Source organism: Lingula anatina, chromosome 4 (assembly GCF_051362555.1).
Source record: "Lingula anatina isolate TDL-2025a chromosome 4, LinAna3.0, whole genome shotgun sequence".
In the NCBI taxonomy this organism is placed as follows: Eukaryota; Metazoa; Brachiopoda; class Lingulata; order Lingulida; family Lingulidae; genus Lingula; species Lingula anatina.
Window position 1 is genome coordinate 9,741,359 of NC_141770.1, and position 26,381 is coordinate 9,767,739.

General features: G+C 36.0%; 2 protein-coding genes across 2 annotated transcripts; one reads left to right on the forward strand and one right to left on the reverse strand.

The window, feature by feature from the left end:
- Positions 1-26,077, reverse strand: LOC106153158 (low-density lipoprotein receptor-related protein 6-like). The gene is made up of 27 exons (XM_087010513.1): positions 25,872-26,077; positions 25,322-25,410; positions 24,825-24,948; positions 22,125-22,296; positions 21,170-21,298; positions 20,330-20,604; positions 19,894-20,037; positions 19,040-19,185; positions 18,474-18,582; positions 12,163-12,343; positions 11,691-11,812; positions 11,242-11,354; positions 10,746-10,911; positions 10,282-10,422; positions 9,660-9,831; positions 8,338-8,568; positions 7,620-7,816; positions 6,986-7,189; positions 6,250-6,366; positions 5,930-5,953; positions 5,441-5,581; positions 5,039-5,149; positions 4,312-4,512; positions 3,748-4,021; positions 3,108-3,292; positions 2,659-2,811; positions 1-2,190 (listed from the first exon to the last, which is right to left on the reverse strand). The coding sequence occupies exons 1-27, from the start codon at positions 25,957-25,959 to the stop codon at positions 1,847-1,849; spliced, it is 4,353 nt and encodes a 1,450-aa protein (XP_086866639.1). The 5' UTR covers positions 25,960-26,077; the 3' UTR covers positions 1-1,846.
- Positions 12,935-17,210, forward strand: LOC147762259 (uncharacterized). Its single transcript, XM_087010519.1, has 6 exons — positions 12,935-13,103; positions 13,311-13,434; positions 13,846-13,931; positions 15,053-15,152; positions 15,666-15,755; positions 16,402-17,210. The coding sequence occupies exons 1-6, from the start codon at positions 13,029-13,031 to the stop codon at positions 16,893-16,895; spliced, it is 969 nt and encodes a 322-aa protein (XP_086866645.1). The 5' UTR covers positions 12,935-13,028; the 3' UTR covers positions 16,896-17,210.
- Positions 26,078-26,381: the final 304 nt, after the last annotated feature.

The window sequence follows — 26,381 nt, forward strand, 5'->3', positions numbered from 1 at the left end:
TTTTGAAGGTTATTTATTTATTTTTTAGTGATAACATTGATTCACTGAAAATAGATAGGCACATTTGTAAGTTGGTGGAAACATTTGTTGAAAAGTGTCTGACACTGACAATTTGATTTCCATCTAAATTAAAAGAAAAAAAAACACTGCCCTGGCAATAATGTACTGACCCTAATATTAAGCTGCTATGTCTGTTAAACATCTTACACTCTCAAAAACAGTGTTTAAACACATATAATACAGGTTAGGCACGTTTCCCTTTCCCTGAATGTTAAAAACTTATTATTTTGCTCAGATTTGACCTTTTCTGATGTGTTTTTGTTTTTGCAGCTTAGATTATGTTGTGATGATCTTTTCTGAGCCCAAAACAATTGCACATGTGTGTCTGATAATAGTTTAAAGTCATTTTTCTTTAAAAAAAACATTATTCAAAATTAGATAGAGCAAGACTATGCCATGATGAACTTAGCCACATCGGAGTGGATAGGACACATTTTCAACCACGTGAGCATAGGAGGGCTAAGGGATCAGCCGAAGGGCTGAAAGGGATGCCTCATCCTTATTTTTCTATTTGTTCTACTGACTGAATGGCACCCTCAGCACTTATTCCCAGCCTCAGATTTATGAGCACAAATGCCTAAATTAACATCTCCAGCTACCAATATACTACCCCAACATAAAATCACTTGTCACAAGCAATGTGTTTCATTACCCAAACTATTTATACTTATATACCCATTTGGTACCTTTCATACGAGCCAGAGGTTGTCGAGAACGCATTAATATTGCTGCAGTATAAAAAGAACAGTAGGGGAGCTTCTGGTATGTAAACAGCCAGAGACCCAGATGGAAGATGGTCAAATTGTCTGTGCAAAGAAATGCTAAGATTAATTGTGGCAAGTAATTTTACATTGGATTTGTTAATTTGTGGCTGGAGTCATTAATTTGTGCACTTGTGCCTCCAAATCTAAGGCTCGTGTAAAAAAACAGCAATTATCGTTTATGAGGCCTGTGCTTAATAATGTCAGATGAAATATGCTTTTTAGTTAGGTTCCCAAAGAGCCAGCTGAATTTATACAGGGCAGGGTGCCAAAATATAATGCAGATGTAATTACCTAATGAAAATATAAAACTTTCTGGCTGCATCTTTCATCAATTAGAATTTATTTTTACCCAAAAAATTCAGGCACTTTCAGTAAAATAGCAACTTGTATTCAAAATGGACAGATGGCAAGAAATCTTCATTGATAATTAGGGATTTAACCATTCAGAATCTGAGAATGTTCTTCTTCCAAATATAAACAATATCTTTTCACTTTCCCCTCTTTGATTAAGGAAGTATGCACCGGTATGCGGAAACCTAAACACTAAACAGCATTTCAAAATACACATAAAAAAAACAACATGAGCACTGAACTTACATCAATCTTATAAGGAATTTTGCACTTTTAGTTTTGACTTGCCCATGCTTACAAGTTACAGGGGATTATTTCACCAAGCTTGAACAAGGTTTTCAACATGCAAAAAGAAGCCGCTGCTTGTTATACAGTACTGCATATATGAGTTTCAGTGCCAATTGCATGTTTTCCAGCTTCTTTTTTCTTTTTTAAACTCCATATAGATTGTATGTGCATGCACATACTGATTAACGGGCACACATGGATATTCAGATATGAAAAAGGGGGCTCTTATCTGGTTTGAGGCTCTTGGTAAAGTGTCAAAACATTAAAGCTAGAACACATTATTTGAAAGCTTTTTTATCCTTAATTCTTTATGGCTGTTCCTTTTTTTCCAAAACGAGAAGTCGCCTTTCTCTAAAAAGCGCATTGCCTTTATAGGCACAGACTTAATATTTCTCCTCACTCTTAACAAGAATCTCACAATTCTCCGCCAACATGACATACTCGTCCGAGTTCGGCCCTTCCTGATTGGCAAGCAAATTGCCATTCCTGGTATCCTGACTCCCCAAATCATGATCGGCTGGAATTTGATCGTACGCCTCGTTTTCATACTGATAGTCGATGGTGCCATTGGAGCCATTGTGAAACTTTGTACTGCCCCGACGCCCACGGCACAGGACGACCACAATAACTATTAAGATGATCACTGCTAGACCAGAACCTACCGCTATTGCGATGATCAGATGGATGTCAGGTTCTGGTGAGGATACCTGAAGCATCTGTGCTGTACCTGCAATGTTAGTAATGAAAAACATTGTAATTTTTTTTTCTTGGCAGAACTTTATGTACCATCTACAACACTTCATTTGCATGTTAGTGCTTTTTCTATACTTCATTAAAATTGCAATAAAATCTATTCATTGAAGCAAACACGACATGCAAAAAATAAAATAGTTTCAAAGTATGTCTTATCAGGAATAATACAGATTTTATTTTCAGTTGCACACAAGCATGTCAAATTTTCAAAAAAAAAAAAAAAAAAAAATTACCAAAACTTTGCTTAATTAGATAAAACAAAATTTTAGAAATACCAATATGTAGAAGTTTTGTCACAAAATCTTAAATATGGTGGACGGAACCCAGCATTTTTTTTTTTTTTTTTGGTGCATTTATCTACAGAGGTGTATCAATTTACCCACATATTTACAATATTATGAACTGATAATACTAATAAATGCACATGTTACAGAATACTTACAATCGGAGTGGCTAAATGAACCAGCAAGTGAATTCTTCTTCCCCTCACATGGAATGCAGGCTGACTGGCCAGTTCTCTCCTGGTATGTGTTCTCAGGGCAGACGAGGCACATGTCTTGGGCTGAGCTGTATCTTGTTCCTGGTGGACAAGGCACTAGAAGAACAATTACATTCATTTCTCACTAACTTTATCCAAGATTTTTCATGCGTATTTCCAATATCTCAGTTTTGGGGAATATACTGATGAGATTATCAACGAGTTCTAAAGAGGAAGTTGGGTTCCTGTCAGAAATGCAGTAGCAAAGTATAAAATTGCATTATCATACCATGATTGTATAGTAAAAAACTCTGAAACTCAGGATTTCTGTCATTATTATTTTGGTGTTGCAGTGGTAGTAAAAGACTCTTCATATACCATGAAATTTAGAGGAATAGACTGAAAACCCTTACCACAAAAATTGTCCACTGTCTTCATCTGTCCCCCGCCACAATTAATTCTTGGAGAGCTTTGACTCTTCAGGGTTACATTATAGTTTGTATTATTATACCAGAACACAAAATGGTTGTTGGCAAGAAAAGTGGAGACATTCTTGGCAACTTCTTGGACTGTTTGAAAATCTTCTTGGCTGTCTTGTCTGAATAATATTGAAAATAAAAATCTATAATTGTACTATATGTGAAAATCCAAATAAAATTTCTGAAGGTGAAAGAGCAGCAAAAAAATTCCATTTTAAATGTTATAGCAGAGTACTGACATGCTCTTTATGATTTATCCTTCTACCAGTGAATACCTATATGTGTATTTTAACTTCACTGTGCTAGGATATGACAATCCAATCAATTAATCATCTTAACTTTACAGCATGCTTTGTTCTTTTGACCAAAACAAAATCAAAGAAAAATCTTTTGAGTCACAATCTTTGTGTCAGGAGAATTACCATATTTGTAGAAGCATTATGTCAAATTCCATAGGATAGATAATCAGGCAATTATTAATTAAGAAATTTAAACTCAATATATATGTTGCAGTTTTAAATCCTTCTGACATCACAATAACATACACGTATATGAAAAAAGGAAAACATCTTACGTAGGTAGCGTTGCATTCAGAGCAAGGACAATGGTCATGGTTCCATCTTGGGTTGACGTCTGCCTTTTCTTTCTCACTGTGCCACAAGACACATCCAATTGCGATGGCTGACACAGTCTTATAAACGCAAACTTGGGACACACTTCATTCACCCTCAGCCAATCTATGTACTTGTTTTTGACGAAAGAGATAAAGTCTTGATCTTCATAGCAGCCAACAGGTGTCAGCACCTCCTGGTACTTTACCCCATAGCTCACAGGTGCTGACTTGATTTCTGGAGATACAAGTGTACATGTGTACTTAAAAAATTTAAAGAAGATCTTTTAAGAGTGCTTTTATAAGTAATGATAAAATTTGCTTTTCAAAATTTATAAAAAGGCATCAATTCAAAACAAAACATTGACAAGAAGTCTTACTGGTAATTCTCTTTAAGTTAAATGACAAGTCAGGAAGAAAGTTACCATCACTGTGGTAAAAAAAAAGTTACATTCAATGGGAATGACTCTGTGAATAGCTTTTTATGATATGCTACTTCTCCAACCTTAGGCTAAAGGAAAAACTCACCCACACAAGCCATCGTCCGGACCACGTCTGCCCTGTACTCAGGCTGCCAAGTTCCCTGTGCATCGCAGGTGTACTGTTGCGCCACCTGTTGGTTTACCCTGATGTTACTCTCAGGGGTGCAGGTAATGGTGCACTCTTCCTGTCCCCCCACTGTCTGACAGCTGACACTGGCACGATGTGGAGTCTCAAATCTTCCACACTCTTTGGTAAAATGTGAGAATGTTATTGGGAATAAGTCATTGTCTTTTTTATAAAAGTTACTGTATCCAATATCCATGTAGGTAATTGTTCACTCATTCAAATTTATAAAGAATTATATCCTACCAATTTTATTTTGGAATCATCACTATTCGCTATCACAAGAATTTAACTTCTCTCCCCATTTTTGCTTTAAATAAAAAACAATTTCTTTGTAAAATACCACCTATTGTACCGGTATGCCTCTTCAGAAAATTATTAAATGCTTATCAAATTCCTCAGCCATTATGACTTGTACCATATGGTTTAGTGGTAAATATGCCCTTCTATTATGAAAAGATCACCCATTGTTCTAATAGGGTGAAAAATAAAGTGAAAAAGTCTTGGGATTATATACATGTAGAGGTGCATACCAGCACATGTTTACTTCCTTAAGGTTAATTATTCTCTTTATCCTTCAGCACTACATGTACGCATATTTCTTGGGGGGGGGGGGGGGGTATAATAACCTTTTGTAGATGTCACTTACTTGTCTGATCACTCCTCTTGACAACTACAGTAAAAGAACAAGAAGCAGTATTCCCAGCAGCATCCTCTGCAGTGTAGGTGACAGTTGACTCCCCAACAGGAAATGCATTGCCTGATAGATAAAAATTAGACAGTAAGACTTGTATGCAGACTGTTCAGACTTTGATTTTATAAAAAAAATTGAAGACAAATTTAATGAAGGTAAGGGACTCTTTAACATACATGGGTTTGTAATATAGAAATGTTTGAAAATTTAAGCATGTCTTGAATCAGTTCAAAGCTATAAACAAACAGATAAATCCATGTTCTTATAATTATAATAAAATGGATGTCGATTCATTACTGTTACATATTAGTGTTACATAGGGTATGTTAATCAACATAAATGCTCGGAAAAGCTCACCTGGTTTGTAATTTGATGTCAACGATGTGACAGCCATGTTGTCCCTCGCTTCAGGAGATGGCCAAGTAACGTGAACCGAGCCTGAGGTGGTGTCTTTGACCAGGTCCATGGGGCAGAAAGTGAACACTGGGGACTCTGTGTCTGGAAACCAAAAAAAAAAAAAAAAAAAAAAAAACACTTGATATTAAGAGGAAATATTCTAAGAAAAAGGGGTTCACCAATTTGTTTCATCAGTACACTCTGTCAAAGAAATTGCCTTCATTATTGCATTAATTTTACATTCTCTGAAAGGCAAAGGAGGCAATTTTGAAGCAAAATATATGTACTCTATGACTGAAATTAATGGTACAGTATACTATGGATACAAAATGTTATTTACACAAATTAATTTTGTCAAAACAAATGGCAAAAGAGGCTCTGCAAAGAATCTAAATTTTCCAGATTTACGAAATCTAATGCAAATGTGTACTGAATCAATAAGGCTCTTACCTGGATATGGTGTGGAAGTACTGACTGAAAAATAAAAATGAAAAATGTACGAAAACTGTCATTATTAACAATAAAAATTACTTAAGTTAACCATTACCTTTCCACCTTTTTTTTCATTTCAAGATTTATTAACAATTATTTCAGAATTTAATGAAAATACTTTCACAGTTCATCATTAAAACTTCAAGATAATGCCAATTTAAAAAAAAAACTATTAAATTCAGCTGTGGCAATATAAATCGCCAAAAAAATACATTGCATTTATCATTTACACAGACTTTTAGGGAAAATAATTTCAATTTGTTTTTCTCATACTGCACCTGTGTTACTGCAAGATTTTCCATCAGGGAGCAGCACCTGTCCTGCTGGGCAACCACACAGCCATGAAGAGCCCGTGAGAGGGTAACATTGGCTACAGCCATGGGAACTGGGGCATTCTACAGGTTAAGAAAAGTTGTATTATTTACATGCTTTATAACATTACAGTCTTTGAATTATGTAAAAAAGGCACCAGCTCATTTTGTCATAACCACACTGGTACTTTCATCATTAATGCACCATTTTAACAATCTTTGCAAAGTATGAATAACTCTTGGATGCTAGAAAATTGCAGTATTTTTTCAACTTTCTTAATCTGTTAATTCCTGAAAGAAATATCTGATCACTGAAATTAAAATTTTCCTTATTCTCAAATAAAATGCTGGGCTCCAATTTGTACGCTTTTAATGACTTTCAAAGGAAAGGTCAGACACTCTTGAAGAAACATAAATCAGAACATAATTTGGGTGTTGAAACTTATGAGCAATCAACATACCTTCATTTCTATTCAACCTACCAAACATGACACAGCTGAGCATACAATGCTTAAAGTGATATGCCATCTTCATATGTATATATTGTTATATAATTTTCATGAACCAATAAATATGTTTGAAAAAATCGCTAACCAAAAAGTCCTATAGGATCTTATACATGGGCCAACTTCCTGTAGAATCCTATAGGATATTATAGGATCCTAAAGGATTTTTGTAAGGGATGATACAGCGAATATCCCACCTGTTGGTGTTGGTTCAGCTTGTTGGACGACCATCTGGGTGGGTCTCATCAAGCCCTCTGCCAGGACCTCAACTCTCCCACTGGGTCTGTGGTACACGGATAAACGTTTGCTCCTCCAGTCAGTAAAATATATCCAGTCCCCACCCAAACTGATGTCGTAGATATGGTCACTTCTAAACTGTGTCAGCTCTGTCAACCCTGACCCTGGAATGTGTCAAATATGACATAGTATATAGGTTTTAATATATACCTCTTGAAAGATTACAGAAGGATTAAAAAGGAGAATGTTTGTTTTTACACCCCACCCCCCAATAAAAAGAACAAAAAAAAACAAAACTCTTCTTCCAAAATGTATACCCCTTAAAAGATTAAATAAGGATTAAAAAGGAGAAAGTTTATTTTTACACATATGCACCCCCCCCACCCCCCAAAAAAAAAGAATGAAAGAAAAAAAATTGGCTTCCAAAATTATCAATCACCTGGCTGTGTTCATAACCACTGATGCTTATACAGAATTAATTAATTTGATAAACTGAGTTTCAGTAAGGCATATTGTTTTTAGTTAAAATACGATCCCTATTTTATGTACCAGATAGTTAAATTAGAGTATAAATTAGTCCCACAACCAACTTACCATCCAAATTAGCCACGTACACTGTTTTGGTATATCCATCTGCCACATACAGCTTATCTGCCACTATCTGGAGTGAGTTTGTCCATCTGAGGCCAGCAGAGCTGGTCAGTACCGTCTGGACCAGAGGAGTGGACACGCCCAGTCTGACCCTCCCCACGCGGCGGTCACTGGCACCCCACTCCGTCCAGTATAGATATCTGGAGTCATGTAGCAAAGTTTTAAAAAGAAAGCCCGACTTTAACAATTTACTGATTACTGCATGTACACAATTATGAATCAAACGTGTTAGCAATGCCATGTACGATGTACTAATCTGATGAACATTGCAATACTGTTGTAAAAAATGTATTGTGGGGTCAACTAAGATACAATATACATATTTTAGCACTACCAATGAGTTTAAACTTGCATTACAAAGAATGTCCATTAATTTTTAGCTATAAGTAATTATAATAGTTATTCATAGGTCTAACACTGCTTTAACAGTTTGGATACCTTATTTCTACAATGTTTACATGTGTATCAGTTGATGATTTGTATTAAATATAAATTTGTCTTTGTTTATCACTTTGTCATTATATCAAAAGGGTCATTATGTTGGGATCCCAAATTTGTCTTTGGTTTGCACTGACAATCAAAGGTGAATTAATTTTAATAAAGTGTAATAATGACAAGATCAAACTGTCCTCTTTGGTTTAAATTGGACCAAGGTCATTACCTTTCATTTCCCCTGTCGTGAACCTGTACAGCTCTAGGTCTGTCCAGTCCAGTCACATGGACAGTATACGTCCTGTTATCTCCACTGAGAGCCACGGACACTATACTACCACCAGCAAACTCTGTCCAGTACAGCCGTCCACCTGACAGGGCCATACTGTCTATTATATGACCAGGGTTGTAGAACTGCTGGACATTGGTGCCATCAATGTTGGCTTTGAAAATCACCTGCCTGGAATATAAATATATATAACAGTCCACGGATGTACTGGTATTGTACTCAGAAGGCAGTGTTCATGCATTCATATTCATATTCAGCAATTCCATTTCTAATTTTTGGCTGTTTTGGATAAAAGCACCCTACATTTTAAAATCCAGTTGTTACATTCATACTTAAAAACAGCTCTTATGAACATCTTATTCCTACTAGCTGAAAAACAAATCAGCTTAAAGGGGTAATAACTCTTCGTATGAGATCTATATTTCACAATAAAAACCTTGTGAATAACTCATAGAAATAGAATATATTCTGTTTTACCACCAAAACATCAGTTATAGCTATTATTCTTATATCTGAGCTTGTCTTTAGACCACGTGACCTCCATTGATGTCTATACTCTGTTAAAATCTCTTAAGAGATTTTAACAAAAAACCAAACTTTTTAGAAAAAAACCAGGGACCAACTTTGAATGTAAAAATGGATTCATTAACCATTGGAAAGTATGGGAAAATTGTTGTTTACTCCAGGAAAATTCATTTTTTGGCCGAAACGAAGAGTTATTATTGCTTTAATCAAATGTTGATTTTCATAGTGTACTAATAAGAAATAAGTAATTATTATAAATAGAAAATAGATTTTTTGGCCATGTTATAACTATGTGCATGACCATTCAGATTGGTAATGAGTAGAATCCAGAAAGCTGGTGATTATACAAGTATGCTGGAAACAAGAGGAGGCGTGTTAGACCCCATTTCCAGAGATTAGATCGATCTACTTTAGATCGACCTAACTCCCTGGGGGTTCACACTAAATAGCTGTTAGCCGAGCGGACACGAAAGTTAATTACCCCTTTACAGCTTGTAGTAGGCGGGATGGAGATTTAAGCCGGATTATCTGACAGTAATCTAGTGAGACTCCCCACGGGGATAGATCGATCTAAAAGCTCTGGGAATAAAGCCATAGAGCACATTCAGGACAGATGACCCATGGACTAACTGATCTACTGACTAAACAGTGTACATATGACCTACCTTACAGCTATGTAAAGAACCCACAAATTAACAAGAGAACTTTACCCTGTGGGTCAAAGGTTACAGACTCACCTGTTGACATCACTGAAATACATGGTCTTTGATGTGGAGTCATACACCAGAGCAGCGAAGTTGGAGTAAAAACTATTGCCCTGGATGACTGTCTGCACCCTGCGAGTCACAGGGTTAAGTGACACCAACTTGATACTGTTCATGTCAGCAAACAAGACAAAGTCTTCTGATGCTAGAAAAAATAATTGTTAACATCTTCAAATTTGTAGAATGATTTCAAGATGAAAATAAAAAAAGAATTATGAAAAATGTTGGCTCTTGGATACAGCACTTCTTTTGAATTAAGGGAATGAGTCGAATATATGCATTAAAGGGAAATTCTATTTATTGTGGAGTATTTCATCTCAATAAAAAAACCCTTTACACTGGACGGCGTCCTTTGTGCAACCATGCATGAAACTGGCATCGCTGTGGTCATAGAAAGGAGGCACAAGCATCATTTTGGTTGCAGAATGAATGCTCAATGATCGGCCGGCTGTCAGCAAGTAAAGTATTTTCCATTTACTCTCAAACGGTGCCATACTATGTGAGGCAGAGCGGACCCCATCCAGTATAAAGGGGGCTTAATTTGCCATCAAATTATTCAATTACTAAATTGATCGATTAAAATGAAGACCAATACCTGCACACTGTTTCCCATCTGACTGCAGCACTGTGTAATTGTAGCTGTTACATGAACACACTGTGCTCTCTACAGCTGCCACAGGTTTGGGCAGACAGATTTCCTCACAGTCACTGTCTCTGCATGGCATTGTGGAGGGAGCTGAAATTATAAGCAACACACACAAGCTATTATTGTTGATAATACTGGACTTGTTGCAGCAGAGTAAAATCTCATATAAACCTTTTACTGTTGTTAATCAAACTTATGAATAATTAACTCATCCAAGGAGAGATGGGGGGGAGCAGCACAGCTAGGCCATATGGCAGGTGGGAAAGGGGGCAAATTTGCATATGATCACTGCATGAATTTACCTGAATATGCTTTAAAATCTCACAACAGGTTTTTCAGTTATCAAACTATTCAAGGAGGTTGGAAGTTTTTAGTCTTATGTCACATACAGTAGAAACAAATAGGAAACATACCTGCAGTGGGTACTGTCACTGACGTTACTAACAGCCCCATAATTTTGCCCAATCCAAAGAGCCGTGTAGCAGTTTCTGCAGTCTCATCATTGTAGGTGACCAGACTGCTGGTGCCCCAGTCGCTGATGTAGATAGTGCTGCCATCTTTTGCCAGACCAAATGGAACCTGTTCACACAGAAAATAATCACAATACCTTGTGAATCATGTGTTGCTGTGTGCATACTTTCATTGGAATGTTTTGAAGTCTACTTTTCATTGGAAAAGATTCGCGTGAGCATGGAAACCATGATATTTAGAACTCAATCTAAAAATATACCAATCAAAAGTAATAATTTTATCTGACAGAAAATACTGCATATTGCCAGTGAGTGTTTGTTGTGGATTTGCTCACTCACTTAATTCTTCACCTGTGCACCCTCCCAGAGGCTTGCTTGCTAGTACCTTTTCAGTCACTCATCCATGAAATAATATGCATATTCATAAGTATACCATTACCTTCAAATTGACATTTTTCCTGGAAGTTGTTTGAGTTCTGAGATCCACGGAGTGGAGACCAGCACTCAATGTGGAGTCCTTGTACTGGGAGTCTACATAGTACAGGTGATTTCCTGGGAATATGGAAGCATATGCCAAGTGTCTGATTCAGTTTATGAACTAGGTACAGTAATGACTCAATATTTTCAATGGGGAAAAATATATTTCATAGATATAATTTAGAATCACAGGAAAAAATATACATACACTTTATACAGGATTTGTGGTGCTTTCATTGTATCGAATGGAATTGTGAGGTGGCCTACTTTTCAGTATGTTGCCATGACACAATAGGCATGTTCTAGTTTTTAAACACTTATGACTATAAAATATATCTGTAGACTTTTTTATCTGTAAAATTTAGTATCATTAATTTTAAAATTAGGAGAACTGATTAAATCTTCACTCACCCTCTTTTAGAATACTGTTAGGGTTAGACACCTGATTGGTGCCAATCTTTTGAGGATTGCCTCCATCCAGGTCAGTTCTCATGATGGCGGCCCTGTCACCCCAGTCTGAGTAATACAGGTATCTAAGTGAGGAATCCAGACCCAAAGTTAAATCATTAAATCAGTCAATACAAAACACAGGCCCACAGCCAGCTATTTCAAGAGGTATTTTTTTTAATTTGAAAAAGTGGACCTTTTACAATGAAAACTTTGTTTACCTAGATCAAATTTTACCTGGAATGGACCTTTTCCTGACAAAAAGGGTGTTTTTTTTTTTTTGCATAATCTACACCACCCCAAGTTTCTGTTCCATATTACATCTTACCTATTGACCTGGTCAATCCAGATAGCCCTTGGTTTCTGTGCCATGTTGACCTACCTGTTGACCTTATCAATCCAGATAGTCCTTGGTTTTCGTGCCATGTTGACCTACCTGTTGACCTGGTCAATCCAGATAGCCCTTGGTTTCTGTGCCACGTTGACCACTGTCTGTCTCTGGCCATTGTTCAGGTCAACCATCTCTATCCTATGCCAGCTGTACGCAGCACTGTCCACACTCACAATACCCATGTTGGAAAAATACAGTCTGTTCTCAGCGCTGTCATAGGCCAGGCCTGGCAAAATGAAGAGATAGAGTAATGAAATTCTGCTGAATCAATAACAATGCTAAAAAAATATCACAGTTCAAAACACCAAGCAGCGAAAAATTCACTCCCATCTCACTCTAATCTCTCACTTCTGTCCTATGTTCCAAAGCAGTAAAATTCCAATCAAACTTCACAGGTGCTAATAAGTTCGTGTAATTGGTTTAATTAAATACTTGTGTACTTTACCAACTCAGATTCATTCAAACACAATTCAAACCATTGTGATTTATGAATTAAGGAACATCAATGTATGACCTTATAATTTTTACACTTTTCCAGAATAATTTTGGAATGTTCGAAATCGGTGGTGTCCATGTAACCTACTCAAAAGAGTGAAAAGGTGATGGGTGAGAGGTTTGTGATTGAATGTGACACTGGTTATCAAGAGTTACACATAATCTATAGAAAATAATAGTATATGCTTCCCTCAAAACTATCATTAATCAAAACCAAACTTTATACGACCTATATCGATAAATCATGATTGAAGCAATATTTAAGTTTGCATAAGCCCTAGCCAGGTCAGTGTCTTGCTTACCCCAAAATGGTGCACATCACGCGAGTTTCTGCATTCACTGCCCTTATTGTAACAGTTGCTAATGTAACTGCATCAACTTTACAACATCATGGTGATGTCAATAATGATGTTTTAATGGAACTGGTTGAAAGACTAGACAGACAAGAACAAGAGATAGTTGCACTGAAGCAGGAAAACCAACAACTTAAGGTATTTTGCAGATATAATTATAGATGTCTCACAAGTTCTGTCTTGTCATTCCTACATGTACAGTCATGTAACTTTCAACAATTAAATCATACTTTATTATTTTTTGGTTAAAAAAACAACCTACCAATAAGTTATACAATTTCCATATATGGCAAAATCAAACACCTTTTTATCATGAAATATTTCTTTCCTCCGTTTTTTAATTAGTCAGATATTCAGAAAAACAAGATGAAGCTTGATGCACAAACTTTCACCACTGCCACGCATCATGGATTAAAGTATCGCCATGGTAACCATTTTATTACCAAGAGACAAGTGCAGCAAGGAAACTGTGAGTAATCATTTGTTGGAGATCTTAATAACTGACATATCTTAACAACATTTTCCGATAAAATACATCATGAGCAAAGGTTTTCCCAGCGAACCATCCAGCCATCATTAGGATGGCCCCTAGCATCAGCAAAAGACCTATATTTTCAAAGACACTATAAGGCTAATGGATTTTTTGGAAATATGATGGCTTTAGGCATACTTGCACTCCCTGAAATTTTGCAGGAAATTGCAGGTGGTAATTTTGGATGACCTGTACCCCCAATCCTGGGGAAAAGCCCTGATCGACAGGAAATATTGGCATTTGATAATATCTTATTTGACAAAATATTTTTATTAGCCAAATTACAGTTAATAGCATCTGTGTTAAAAAGCAGCACTTCAAATTTTATAGCTGTGTCCTATATTTAAGTGGTGAGTTCAGGCTGTGTGCAAGGACCCCAGGGTCTACCAGGTAGAGATGGCAGGGATGGCAAAGACGGCAGAGATGGAATCCCGGTAACTTGACTTATTTTCATTATTGACAAAGTACATGAATGCCTTTTCAAAATAAATAATATTCCTTATTTAAAATTATATACAATAACTTATATCATAATAACTTGTATATTATGATCTTGAATGAGTGGATGCCTTTTTTATATTCAGTGGAATTAAAATGGGAACCATGTACATGACTTGTATAACTTTGATACTGGAACTAAGGCTCCATTCAGAATAGGGAACCAACTAGTCCGAGGGTCAAACATGACCGACCCACTTGAACACTTCTCTATGGGAAATCTGTTCAGTGTCTAGGATTAGACAGGAAGCTTTGTAGTGGGTCACTATATTTGACCCTCGAACCAGTAAGTCCTCTATTCTGAAAGGGGCCTAACATTAACAACTGACAGACCTTATTGTCTCAACCTGAGATCTTTGACTATGTATGTAAATGACCTGAATGGATTGGTCACTTGATTCAGTGTCATAGGGCTACCAAGAGAAAGGCCTCAGGTTGAGACTGCCATGTCAGTCACTTGCCAATAAATGTAACTTTTGGGATTATGAAATTATATATATATCTGAAAGTTTGATTATTTTGCCCATTGAAAAGATTGGGTCATCACTGTATTTTGTCATCTTTTTGACATGAAATATGTAGTGAAGTGAATTTGGGAGGGAGAGACTGGTGTCCATATAAAAACAAAACCCCATCTAGGAAACACTGGTTCCGCCCCTGTATTCTCATAGTGAGAAATGACAATCTATGTAATCTTCTCCAATTTATACTAGAAAACTGCTATTCACTATTTTTTAAATTCATATTTATGAAAATCAGATGATAATGCAATCTATATACTATGCAATATATATCTGATACCTATTTATGTATGGGTTTTACAATGCATCAACAAGTTTCCCTAAGATAAACGTTCGAAACATCTTAACAAGAAATGCAAAATACTTAACTCACAGTTTATACTGTAGATACATGTATGTTATTTAAAATACAGTTAATACTTCACATCTGTCAAATACAATAGTAAAATAGTATAATGTATATCTACAATAGTACAATGTATATCTATGTTCCTATGTGTGATAGGAATTTCAACATTGTTGTTTAATTTTCTAAGGGACTGCCTGGACCTAAAGGGGACCCAGGATCTCTTACTTTGGATACCCTCAAACAAATGCTGGGACAAATTAGGGCTCAGAATGGTGTACCAACTACAGGTATTTATTCTTTTTTTTTTAATTTGGGGAATTAACATGTAGTCTACATTCCTCTGCATTGGCTGCACTCCAAACTTAATTTTTTCCATTTCATTGAAGGTTGTACTCTTTAGTTACCAGACCATGGTTGTGACAAAGATTGCTATGCAACGTACTTTAAGTTTGATGTACGTCTGTCTTGAGAGTGTACATTTACATGTTATATATATGGTGTAACAGCATTCAATTTACCAGTTCTGGTGGGCAAGTGTATACAATACGGTTCTCTAGGTTTAATGCATTTGTCCAAGTCTACCAGCCAATACCAGCCATTGTGAGGCAGTGTATTCAATTTGGTTCTCTAGGTTAAATGTATGTTTTCAGGTCTCCCAGCCAATACCAGCCATGGTGGGGCAGCCTATTAAATTTGGTTCTCTAGGTTTAATGTATGTTTTCAGGTGTACCAGCCAATACCAGCCATTGTGAGGCAGTGTATTCAATTTGGTTCTCTAGGTTTAATGTATAAGTTTTCAGGTCTCCCAGCCAATACGAGCCATGGTGGGGCAGTTTACACACGTTGGGGCAGAACAACTTGTGCAGCACATTCAAAGCTTTTGTACAAAGGTAAAGTATTAGTACTTGTAATACATGCCTTTCCTAATCATATTTATTGAATATTAGCTTGAAACCTTGAATTTTTGGTCCATCATATCAAATGGCATCTTAAGTAACAGATTTAAGTCTAAGGAGCAGATGACTAAAAGAAATTGAAATAAGGGGTGACACAGATAGCTAAAGGTATGATCCGCATATGAGAGAAATTCGAAGCTCAACAAGTAAAACTCCAAACACTCTCCCAAAGTAAGCCAGAACTCTTCAAAATCCAAAAAGAGCGTTGCATGTACTAGAGTCTATAAAAAATAGACAATGAACATCTGACTGACAGTTAGAAAGCTTAAATCATAGGAATCTTGAATCAATGTATTTAAATCTGTTTTTTATACATGTACATCATTTAATCCATCTTCTGGAAGCAAGGCTTGTTAATTTCAATGTTTCCTGCTCTTCTTGTTTTACAAAATTGGCCAAAAATCAAGCTTTGCTTGTAATCATAGTCACTTTTTTTTAAGAGGAAAGAGAGAAATGCTGGTTTGTGTGATTTGGGATTGCAAACAGCCTATCACTGGACAAAAGGAAGAATATCGATTTTTGATTCTCATAGACATCTGCTCTTAAAATGAATGAATATCTTCATTATTATTATCTACAGGGACGGTTGCTGGACCTGATCATGTCAAAACTGGAGGAGGCAGTAATTACCTGTGTTTACCACAGACACCAGAGTGGGGGAAATACCAAGATGGAGTGCAAGGTACTGGTTCTTACATACATGGCGTGGAATACCAAGATGTAACTGCAAACATATTTTCAACATCCAATACTGGAGGTCAGAATTTTCTTGACCATGATGCCCCCTGTGCTGTCTGCCACACCCAAACACGTCCCAGTCATGTGATGATACCAGCCAAGAAGACATGTCCAGCTGGGTGGACAACAGAGTACAATGGACACCTGGTGGCAGATCATGAAAACTACCATGTAACAGAGTTTGTCTGCCTTGATGAAGCTCCAGAGGTGGTAGCTGGTGGCCATGAAAACAAAAATGGGGCCTTGTTCTACCTTGTTGAGGTTAAGTGTGGTTCCCTCCCCTGTCCACCATATGTGGATGGAAGAGAACTGACCTGTGTTGTCTGTACTAAATAGTGGCTCTCTGAACAAAGGGTGCACCAGTACATGAACATGAACTGATGCAGTAATCTGAATATTGAACAGGCATATAAAACAATGTTTGTCTTAAAAAGAAGAGTAACAGGCTCAGAAGAATAAGAAATCAAATTAAATAGTAAGCACAATGTTACGGATATCTGGTCACAATGGTTGAGACAGTGATCAACTGACACATTCCATGCGGGAAAGCTGGAAGAAAAGTTGCCAAAAATGTCTTTGGTAAATAAATTGTAATAGCATTTCAAAATAGCGCAATTAAACATTTCTTTGATTTTAACAGAAATCTGTCAATGGCCTGGTATAATAATTTTAATTTTTTTTTTCAAAATAATATTTTACCTATAACACACCATATCTAGGGCTCTATTCCCATAGGTTTTAGATCGATCTATCCCCGCGGGGAGTCTCACTAGATTACTTTCAGATAATCCGACTTAAATGTCCGTCCCGCCTACTACAAGCTGTAAGGAGGTAATTAACTTTCCTGTCCGCCCGGCTGACAGCTTTTTAGCGTGAACCCCCAGGGAGTTAGGTCGATCTAAAGTAGGTCGATCTAATCTATGGAAATGGGGTGTAGGAGACAAAATTCCCAATAATATACACAGCTTGCTGAAACAATATATAACCATTAAGAAAATAAAATTTGAAAGAAAAAATTGTGAGAAATACAAAGTTAATAAATACAGGAATCAAATAAGAAATGATGAGTGCAAAAAGTTTTGGAGCTAAAACAAAAGAAGGCTGCAAAGCTGTCAAATGTATTGGCATAAAAGCAAAAATGATGCACATAATAAGTGATTACTCAATCTTTTCAATGGGGGAAAATTGTGAATTATAAAGATACTGATTTTTAAGTGATAATATCTAAATTAGCACATTGATATTGAGTGGTGGTAAAAAAATTAAAAGGCAGGTTCCTCAAAATTTCTCTTGTATGCCTGCCATTCTTTGCTGGTGTTGCACTGCGGGGGGAGGGGGGGGGGCAAAACAAGAATTTAATTTAAATTTAGATAGTTTGTGCCAAATATATCTCCCAGTGTAGCGTGTCTTGGATTTGGTGGGTATAGCTGTTCAAGTCTCCTGTGGCATCTGCTGTTTCCCTTTTTATGAAATGATAAACTGTGATGGTGTAGCTATCACATTGCAAAATTATAGCTTCCCAGAAAAAGTTTGAAATCTTTGGTCAAATTCAACTAGCAAAGAATGACAGATGCAGTAAAAGCACCAGAAATACTTAACAGAAAAAAGTAACTTTTGTGATTATGGAATAATGAATCTGCAAGTTTGATAATTTTTGCCAATTAAAAAATTGAGTCATAACCAAATTTTGCCAATTTGATGCAATATTACAAAATGCTCAACAGTATCACATGCCAATTTGCATTATATACAACAGTTAACATAGATAATCAAATGTGTGAAAAGCATTAAGCTTTTGTTTCATGGGATTTCAAAGCCACACATTGAAAATGCCCATGAGAATAAAATGAAAATTAAAAAAAATGCATTTTCTCCATGTGTCTGTACATATAAATGTATAAATGTAAACATTACCATCAACAATGCCTATGGAATGGGAAGAGTTGAGAATTTCTCTCCGAGCTCCTCCTTGGAGAGATGCACTGTATATGGCTCTGTTGCTGACATCACTCCAGTAAACAATCTAAAGAAACGAACATTTATTTAGTTAGACATTTCAAACTATTTAAGAAATAATGAGACTCAGTACAAATTATATTTCTTCTGAATCAATGTTGAAACAAAAATAGAATCAGATCGCAATTATTCCTTTAAGTTAATTTGAATTCATTCAATTCAGCTGCCTATAAATATTCTAAATGTAAGCACCTGTCACTTGCAAAGTAAACATGTAATACTATATACACTGAGCAAAAATATAAATGCCGCATGTGAATTATTTATGTATAAAAAATGTAATGGGTTACGGACAGTAATCTGTAGCACACAGAACAACAAAATTCACTTAGTATGATTTCTAAATTCAAACTGTTGAGGTTTATATATATTTTTAAAAAAATATATATATATAACCCAAAATGCTTATAAAGCTTTTAAACTATTGGCTGGGGCATTTATATTTTTGCATTTATCTTAATTACCTGTCTGGAAGCATCATAGGCCACAGCCACTGGCCTTGGACTGTGACCAATGGTGTAATGGTCAGGTGACCCAGTGGCTCCCTCTAAGTCAAGATAACCCACTTCCCCAACATCTGCGAGAGCAAACAGGAGGACTTTCTGTGGAGCTGGAATGAAAATAATACTATATCATGATAACCTAAATTGAAACTTCTTATGATTAGTCTGTGTGTATCTTTTGAAAACACATGACTTGGTGTTATGTTCAAAATGTGACCTTTGTGTTAATTGCAATTATATTAATGAACTATGTACCCTACCATGTAGTACATTCTGGATGTTTTGAATGCAAGCTATCTGTTTTCTTTTTTAGAACATTCAAGTAATAATTCTATTGTTCTTTTTTCTGTCATGAATCTGAGTTACTTAGTAACCATTCCCAGACCCTATCAAACTGTGGATCGATCTATCTCAAAGGGATTTCTGGCTAAATTGCAATCAACATAAGCAGCTTAGATGTCTGCCACACCTACTGAAGCTGCTAGGGGGTAACTAATTATCATTTAGCGACTTCAGTAGAGCATCAATTTAAGTTGCTTCTTAAAATTAATATGTTTCAACTTCACCTCAAATCAAGTGACAGCGTAAGATGAAACATTATACAGGCCTTACAAATGAATTAGGCTTTTACTATAACGCTACCCACACCACCAACACAATACTCTAGCACTAACATTTATCCAATTTGGTAGTGTTGGTTAATTCATGGGTTTTGTGGTTTATGCTTGTGTGTTAGTGCTAAAAGATCAGCGGGTAACGTTAGTAAATGCCTTATCCGTTTATAAGGCCTGATTATGGTATAACTGTGTACTTACTTCTGCAGCTCCTCCCATCCTGCCCCAGAGACAGTCCTCCATATGAACCACATGAGCACCTATAGGTGTCAGCACCAGTGGGCAGACACAAGCCAGCACACTGCCCTCTGGCAGACGTCATACATGGGTTCTGTGCTGTATTTACTGTTATAATGATTACATGGATGAGTTTGTAAATGATAGAATTCAGAAAACACACTATTTTATCAAATATATGAATGAATTTTTATCAGAAAAATCAAAATCACCAACAGATAAAATCTTAATGCTCGTCCGTGTACTGTATGAAACAAAATATTTTAGCATTCCATTGATAAAAAGAATGAAAACATAAACAAAAAAATTCAAAATAACTCATGAAAACTGCTATAACTAGCTTTTTTTTATTTTTATTATTGCATTTTTGTCATGTAAAATAGAATGATCCTTAGCTTACCTGAAGGTTGGAATGTGCTTGCCACACTAAATATAGCTGCATTGCCAGCTGCTACATTGGTCAAAGCTCTGCCCACTTGACCCTCCGTGGACACATTCATTACTTGACCACTGTACCATGAAGTGACATAGACAACTGGGTCAGTGTTAGATACAGCAACACCAAACAGTGGACCTGGACTGTCCATGCTGAAGTTGGCCACCATGTTAACACTACTGCCATCTCTGTCACAGGAATTCAGTGTCTTGTTGGCTCCATCCACCCACAATAGTCTCCTGAATTATTATAGAAGTCAGATTTTGATATTATTTTAACTTGGGTATACTGGGTGGCTAAAAAGTTTGATTTCTTCAACAGTAATGGGTATCGAAGATATTGCAGTGAAATTTGCATGGGATACTAGTAGTATTTAGGAAAATGATATATGTTTTAATAATTTATTTAATATTGTGTTTTATTGTCATGATGTGTTTTAGTTGTTTTTATCACTCTTTAAAAACTTACATGTAAAATCCAACTTTTAGTAGCAAGAATAAACATTATAATAATTATGATTTTTTTAACAAATGCTGATTCATGACTCTACTCCTTTTTAATTTGGCACATCCAAAAAAATTAAAATCTTAAGACAAAAAAGTAACATTACAGAAACCAAATAAAAATTTATTTTTGTGTTGTTCATCTTCTTAAAATAAGAGCAATTACACATGAAACCATTACCATATGAAAGTGCTTTAAACGCATCTTTTATAACAAAAATGTAACAGTTATACTAAAGGAAAGACTCATTTTCTTAAGTGGTCAGCATGGTACTAGTATATGTACTGTACCTGTACTTACCCATCAGTGTAGTTAACGGTCAGTTGGTTAGGCCAGAAGAGGCCAGTCACTGGTAAAACTATACGTCCAGAGCCATCCAGTCTCGTTCTCTCCAATCTTCTGGTGCCTTGGTCACCCCAATATAAGTAGCTGTAATATCAAGGGGTGGTTCTTTTATTTATTTTCTATGTAAATTTTAAAAGTTTTTTAAAATAAAAAATGACTCATGTGAGAAAAACAAATACAAACAGACTAAACAAAATACAAATCGGTAAAGAGATTATAAACTAATTTCAACTCTGTCTCCAAATTGCTATCTTAGGCTGACATTCAAAATGTCTAAAACAATGCATAATCTAAACATAACATAATACTCTGACATGTGCTACATAGTATAAGACTGCGTTCCCATAAACCTATCGTACTAGCAGGATCAATCTTACTCCGAAGGAATTCTTGCTAAACTGCATTCAGTTTAAGCAGTTTAAAAGTCTGTCATGTCCACCGAAGATTGTAATGGGGGTAACTGAATGCATTTTAGTGAGAATCCCAACGGAGATAGATCGATCCAGCTAGTAAGATAGTGTTATGGGAATGGTCCATAAGGTTATTTCAGTATAACCCAGTGTTTGGGAAAAAGAGCATATGCAGTGATAAGGGAATAATAGTAAGCTGATACCTTAAGTCAGCAACACTACCACTGGCCCAAAGCCAAATGCCAGTAAAACTGAGGCTGTGCCAGTAAAATTGTGTAAATTTGTTCAGTTACTGCAGGTCACAACTTCTGCTTAGAGCATTGCAATTTCATTTGCCAGGGGGAAAAAGGGTGGGGGGGTGGAGCAAATGCAAGCATAAAAATAAGAAATCACATCAAGTCTACATACCAAAAAAAAAACAAAATCTTGAGTGTGGCTCCCTCAAACCCCCTCCCTCCTATTAGGCATCTGCAAGCCATAGAGTACTACAGCATACCCACCTGGAAATGGGATCTGCAACGATTCCTCTGGGTCTACTCAGCCCAGAGGAGATTAGAATTCTGCGATTTCTGCCATCATAGTCTGCCACTTCGATGGTTTTGCGGCCAGCATCGGTCCAGTAGATGTGATTGGTTGTCCAATCCACAGTCACCCCATTCACCTCAGCCACATCTGAGGAGGAAATATAGTATAATGGAACACTCAGGACCAAAGTTGATCTGCAGATTGACTAACAGATCCCTGGATCCAATTTGGCTGGCCCACTTAAAAGTTTATTGCATAAACCTCGCTTGGGGAATCTTTCAGCTTTTATTAGGGGATTATCCGGCAAGCTTTCAAAGTTGGTTAGTCTGAAGATCAACTTTGGTTGTGAATATGGCCTAACAGTATAGGTTTATGAATCCTTTTGACATTCAAAGTTAGTCCCTGTTTTTTTGTTTTTTTTTTTACTGAAAAGTTAGGTTTTTACAAAAATTCTCTTAAGAGATTATTACAGAGTGTTGCCACCTGTGGAGGTCATGTCGTTCATTGGCAAGCATAGATTCCAGGATAACTATGATAACTGCCGTTTTGGTGATGAAATAGAATTATTATATATCTATGAGTTGTTTACAATGTATTAATATTGAAATATGGATCTCATATAAGAGTTGTTATCCCTTTAGGTATATTATCTTTTCCATGTTTTCTGAGTATATTCATTAATTCCACTTTTTACCAAAGACAGGCAGGGAGAGAGATTGCACATCCTGGAGAAAAAATACTAGCTGTACTTATCTACCTCCTAGCACCCTTTTTTCTTATTTATTCATTTATTTTTTACGTGAAGACATAACCCAAGCAATGCCAGCTACATGTATATGTAAAAACATTAACCAAGTGTGCTCCCCACCCAAGTGAAATACATGTTCCACCACATTTGTGGGCATATGTTGGAAAACAAATTTAACAATTAATACAATAAAAGGAGCTGTCAGTTTTCAGATTATTATAAATACCTTAGTCATGTGTTCAGTTATGTTACGTAATTGTTCAGTTGACACAGTCAATAAAAAACGGACATGTTTCGTTTGCCAGCTTCCTTGTGCAGTGTAATAAAACAATCAGCAGATAAGTCATTTGGTAAAAAAAAACAATGAAAGCTGTCAGTTAACTAATTATTTATAGCTAAATCATGTGTTCACCACTGCTGCTAACTGCCGATAGTCATTATAACAGAAAGAAACTTTTTTGCTGGCCAACTTCCTTGTGCAGTTTAAAAAAGAAGCAGCACACATATGTCACTAAGTAAAGAAAATATATTATATGGAATGTTTTTAATTTCATGTTAGCATGAAGTCCTATCTCATGATGAAGCAAAATACAAAAATAAATAAATAAATAAATAAATAAATAAATAAATAAATAAATAAATAAATAAATAGGGAAAAGCAGACAGATTTTCCAGTATTTCATAAAAAATGTTCCAAGGTATTAGGTTAAATTTTACAGTAACTAAGAAAAATACAAGATAATGAGAGTGAAAAGTGAGTGAGAAAAAAGACAGAACCAAAGAGGGGGAATATTCTTAAATATTCTAATGCCCTCATTTCTTATTTGTTCATAATATGCATAAATATAGATCTTAAAAATGATTATTTTACTTAAATTATAATATAAATCTTAATATAAATTCCACATAAAAGGGATACTTATGAAAATACTGTACTCATATACAGTACTAGTAACTACTCAGACTTTTCATTTAATAATAACAAGTCTTTTTTCTTTTCTTCAAGATGTATCAGTTTCAGACAAACATTACAACACAAAGCCAACTAACTTTTCAAAACTTTTGAAGCAAATTTTTTTTTTTTTTTTGTTTTATAAACAGAACATTTTATGAAAATTCTTAATTTTATCTTGTTCAAATTTATTGAGTGTTTGTCATTTAAATCTAGTCTATTATCATGCTGGTTCAGTCACATGTCCTGCGCTGCAAGTAGTCAGTGCCAAGAAGCCATAAATAACATGTGCACAGTGAGTGCTATAATCATTCTCTTTTTTTCAAATAACACTCAGTGGCCTTTAAAACTTCCCTGTTGTTCTAACACAGCTTCATAGGATAGGTTTCAGTTTATGTACTCAGAAAAAAAAGCAGCAGAGAAAAAACCCAACTAGTTAATTTTGCAACTCTATATACCATAAGCTTCCCTCAGTGTACTGTGAAGCATGTAAATTATTCTGCCATGTGCTTGAGATAAATTACCGCGAAATGAAATAATTTCAAAAAACATTTTTTTGTTATATGCTAATAGATATAGGGGTCATTTGATTAGAAACTTCATTAAGGTTCTTCCTCTCCTAGACACATTTTCCCCCACCAAAAAATTCTTTCATCTCTTTGTATTTGAAAATGAGATGGAATTAAAGAAGAAACTGTACCTTGATCTTACCATCTTGAAAAAACAAAACAATTGGAAGCAAAAACTTGTATTGGGGGCAAACATATCACATGGGGGAAACTGATATTTTAATATTTTAAAAACATTTAGCTATTTGGTCACAAGAAAAAATATGTTAAAACTGCCCCAGCTAGGAAAAGTTTTACTGATCTCGTGGTTTATATATATATATATATATAGAGAGAGAGAGAGAGAGAGAGAGAGAGAGAGAAAGAGAGAGTCCCTTCACATTCTATCAGAAAAAAATGCCATTACCACTGATAATCTTGACGCTGTGTGTGTTGTTCCAGACATAGATGCCTCTTTTTTCATAGCTGACATCGGACCAAAAAACCAGGTTTTCTTCTGCATCCACCGCTAAGCCCACTGCTCGGGCAATCTGAAATTTAAACACATACAGAGAAGGTATTACACGGGCGTATCCAGAGATAAATTTCTGACAGTCTTCCAAATTATCTTTGTTGATCCATCCTCCATTTTTGACCGTCTTCCAACAGAAATGTAAACTTGAAAATCTGTCTTCCGAAAGACCAAGAAAACGTTAACGGCCTCAATCCACCCCTGTATTAAACTATAAAATAAAAGCCTTTTAGATGACAAATTACCAGTGAAGACAATTATTATTATTTCTCATAAAAAAAATTTAAAAAAAAACTTGAAAAAGCACCATCACATTAAAGCAAGAAAAGTAATTCATGATTCTAGGAAAATACCAAATTTTAATTATTTCATTTAAAAAAAGCTGTTATTACCTGGTCACTTGGGATGTCCAGTGGGGTATGGACACCTGTCACTGGGTTAGACTGAAGGATGTGAGATCCATTGGTAATGTACAAAGTGTCTGAAAGGATTTTCCATTACATTCATTTACATGTATATATGCATATGAAAACAAAAATAAAGATTTGCATTTTTTAAACCAGCTTAAAAATTAAATTGGAGGGGTTAGGGGGAAAAACTGCTTTGGGACTATTCTTTAGTAAAAAAAAAATGCTCCCAATATTTTGATCTTATTTTTGACATTTTCCACTTTTTAAGCCCAATGTCAACTTTACCATAATTAGTTTTATGAACACAGAGACAACACCCAATCTGTCTCTCTCTAATTCTCTCCACCCCACCCACCCCACCCCACCCCCCTCCCGTACACCCCCTTATTCCTTGTTTGTACATGTACATGTACCCAACACACAATGCTCTCCAGTCCATGTGCAGAAATCTAAGAAATTCCTCCTCTACCGCCCCTCCCCCACCCAAAAATTTGTACCCATAGAAACTAAAACGTCCATGCACCGTACATACCGTGTTCTGGCTGGGCCCGAGTCCCCGATCCCAAACTCAGTACCATTAAATTGCAGCTGATAAACGTGATAAAGGAAGCACTCTCCATGATTCGCCCGGTTAGCAGCCGCTACACACGGTTATGCCTATCGTTCAATCAGAGAGATCCGCAAAACATGGGGAAAAAATGGAAGCCTCCACTGCTTTTGTCCTACTTAAGACACCCAGTGAAGCGGAAGGTGTTTTGAATGTCCTCAAGTTACACCGTTTACAGCGCCACCTGTGTGCGGAAATTGTTTAAGCGAAAAATACCACGCCCTCTTTTGGCGTGAGTAAGACGCGTTTTGTAGGACTCGCTGTTTATTACCTATAACAAGCAATGGAAAATTAGTTGTATTTTTAATTAGGCACGGGTTTTATCCCAAGTTCTCTTTTAATCTGTCTAAATATATAAATTGAAGATGGCAGCCCGTTTTTTTTTTAAATAAATAAAATTCCTGATCAAAAGGTTTTAGACTCAATGCTTAGAGA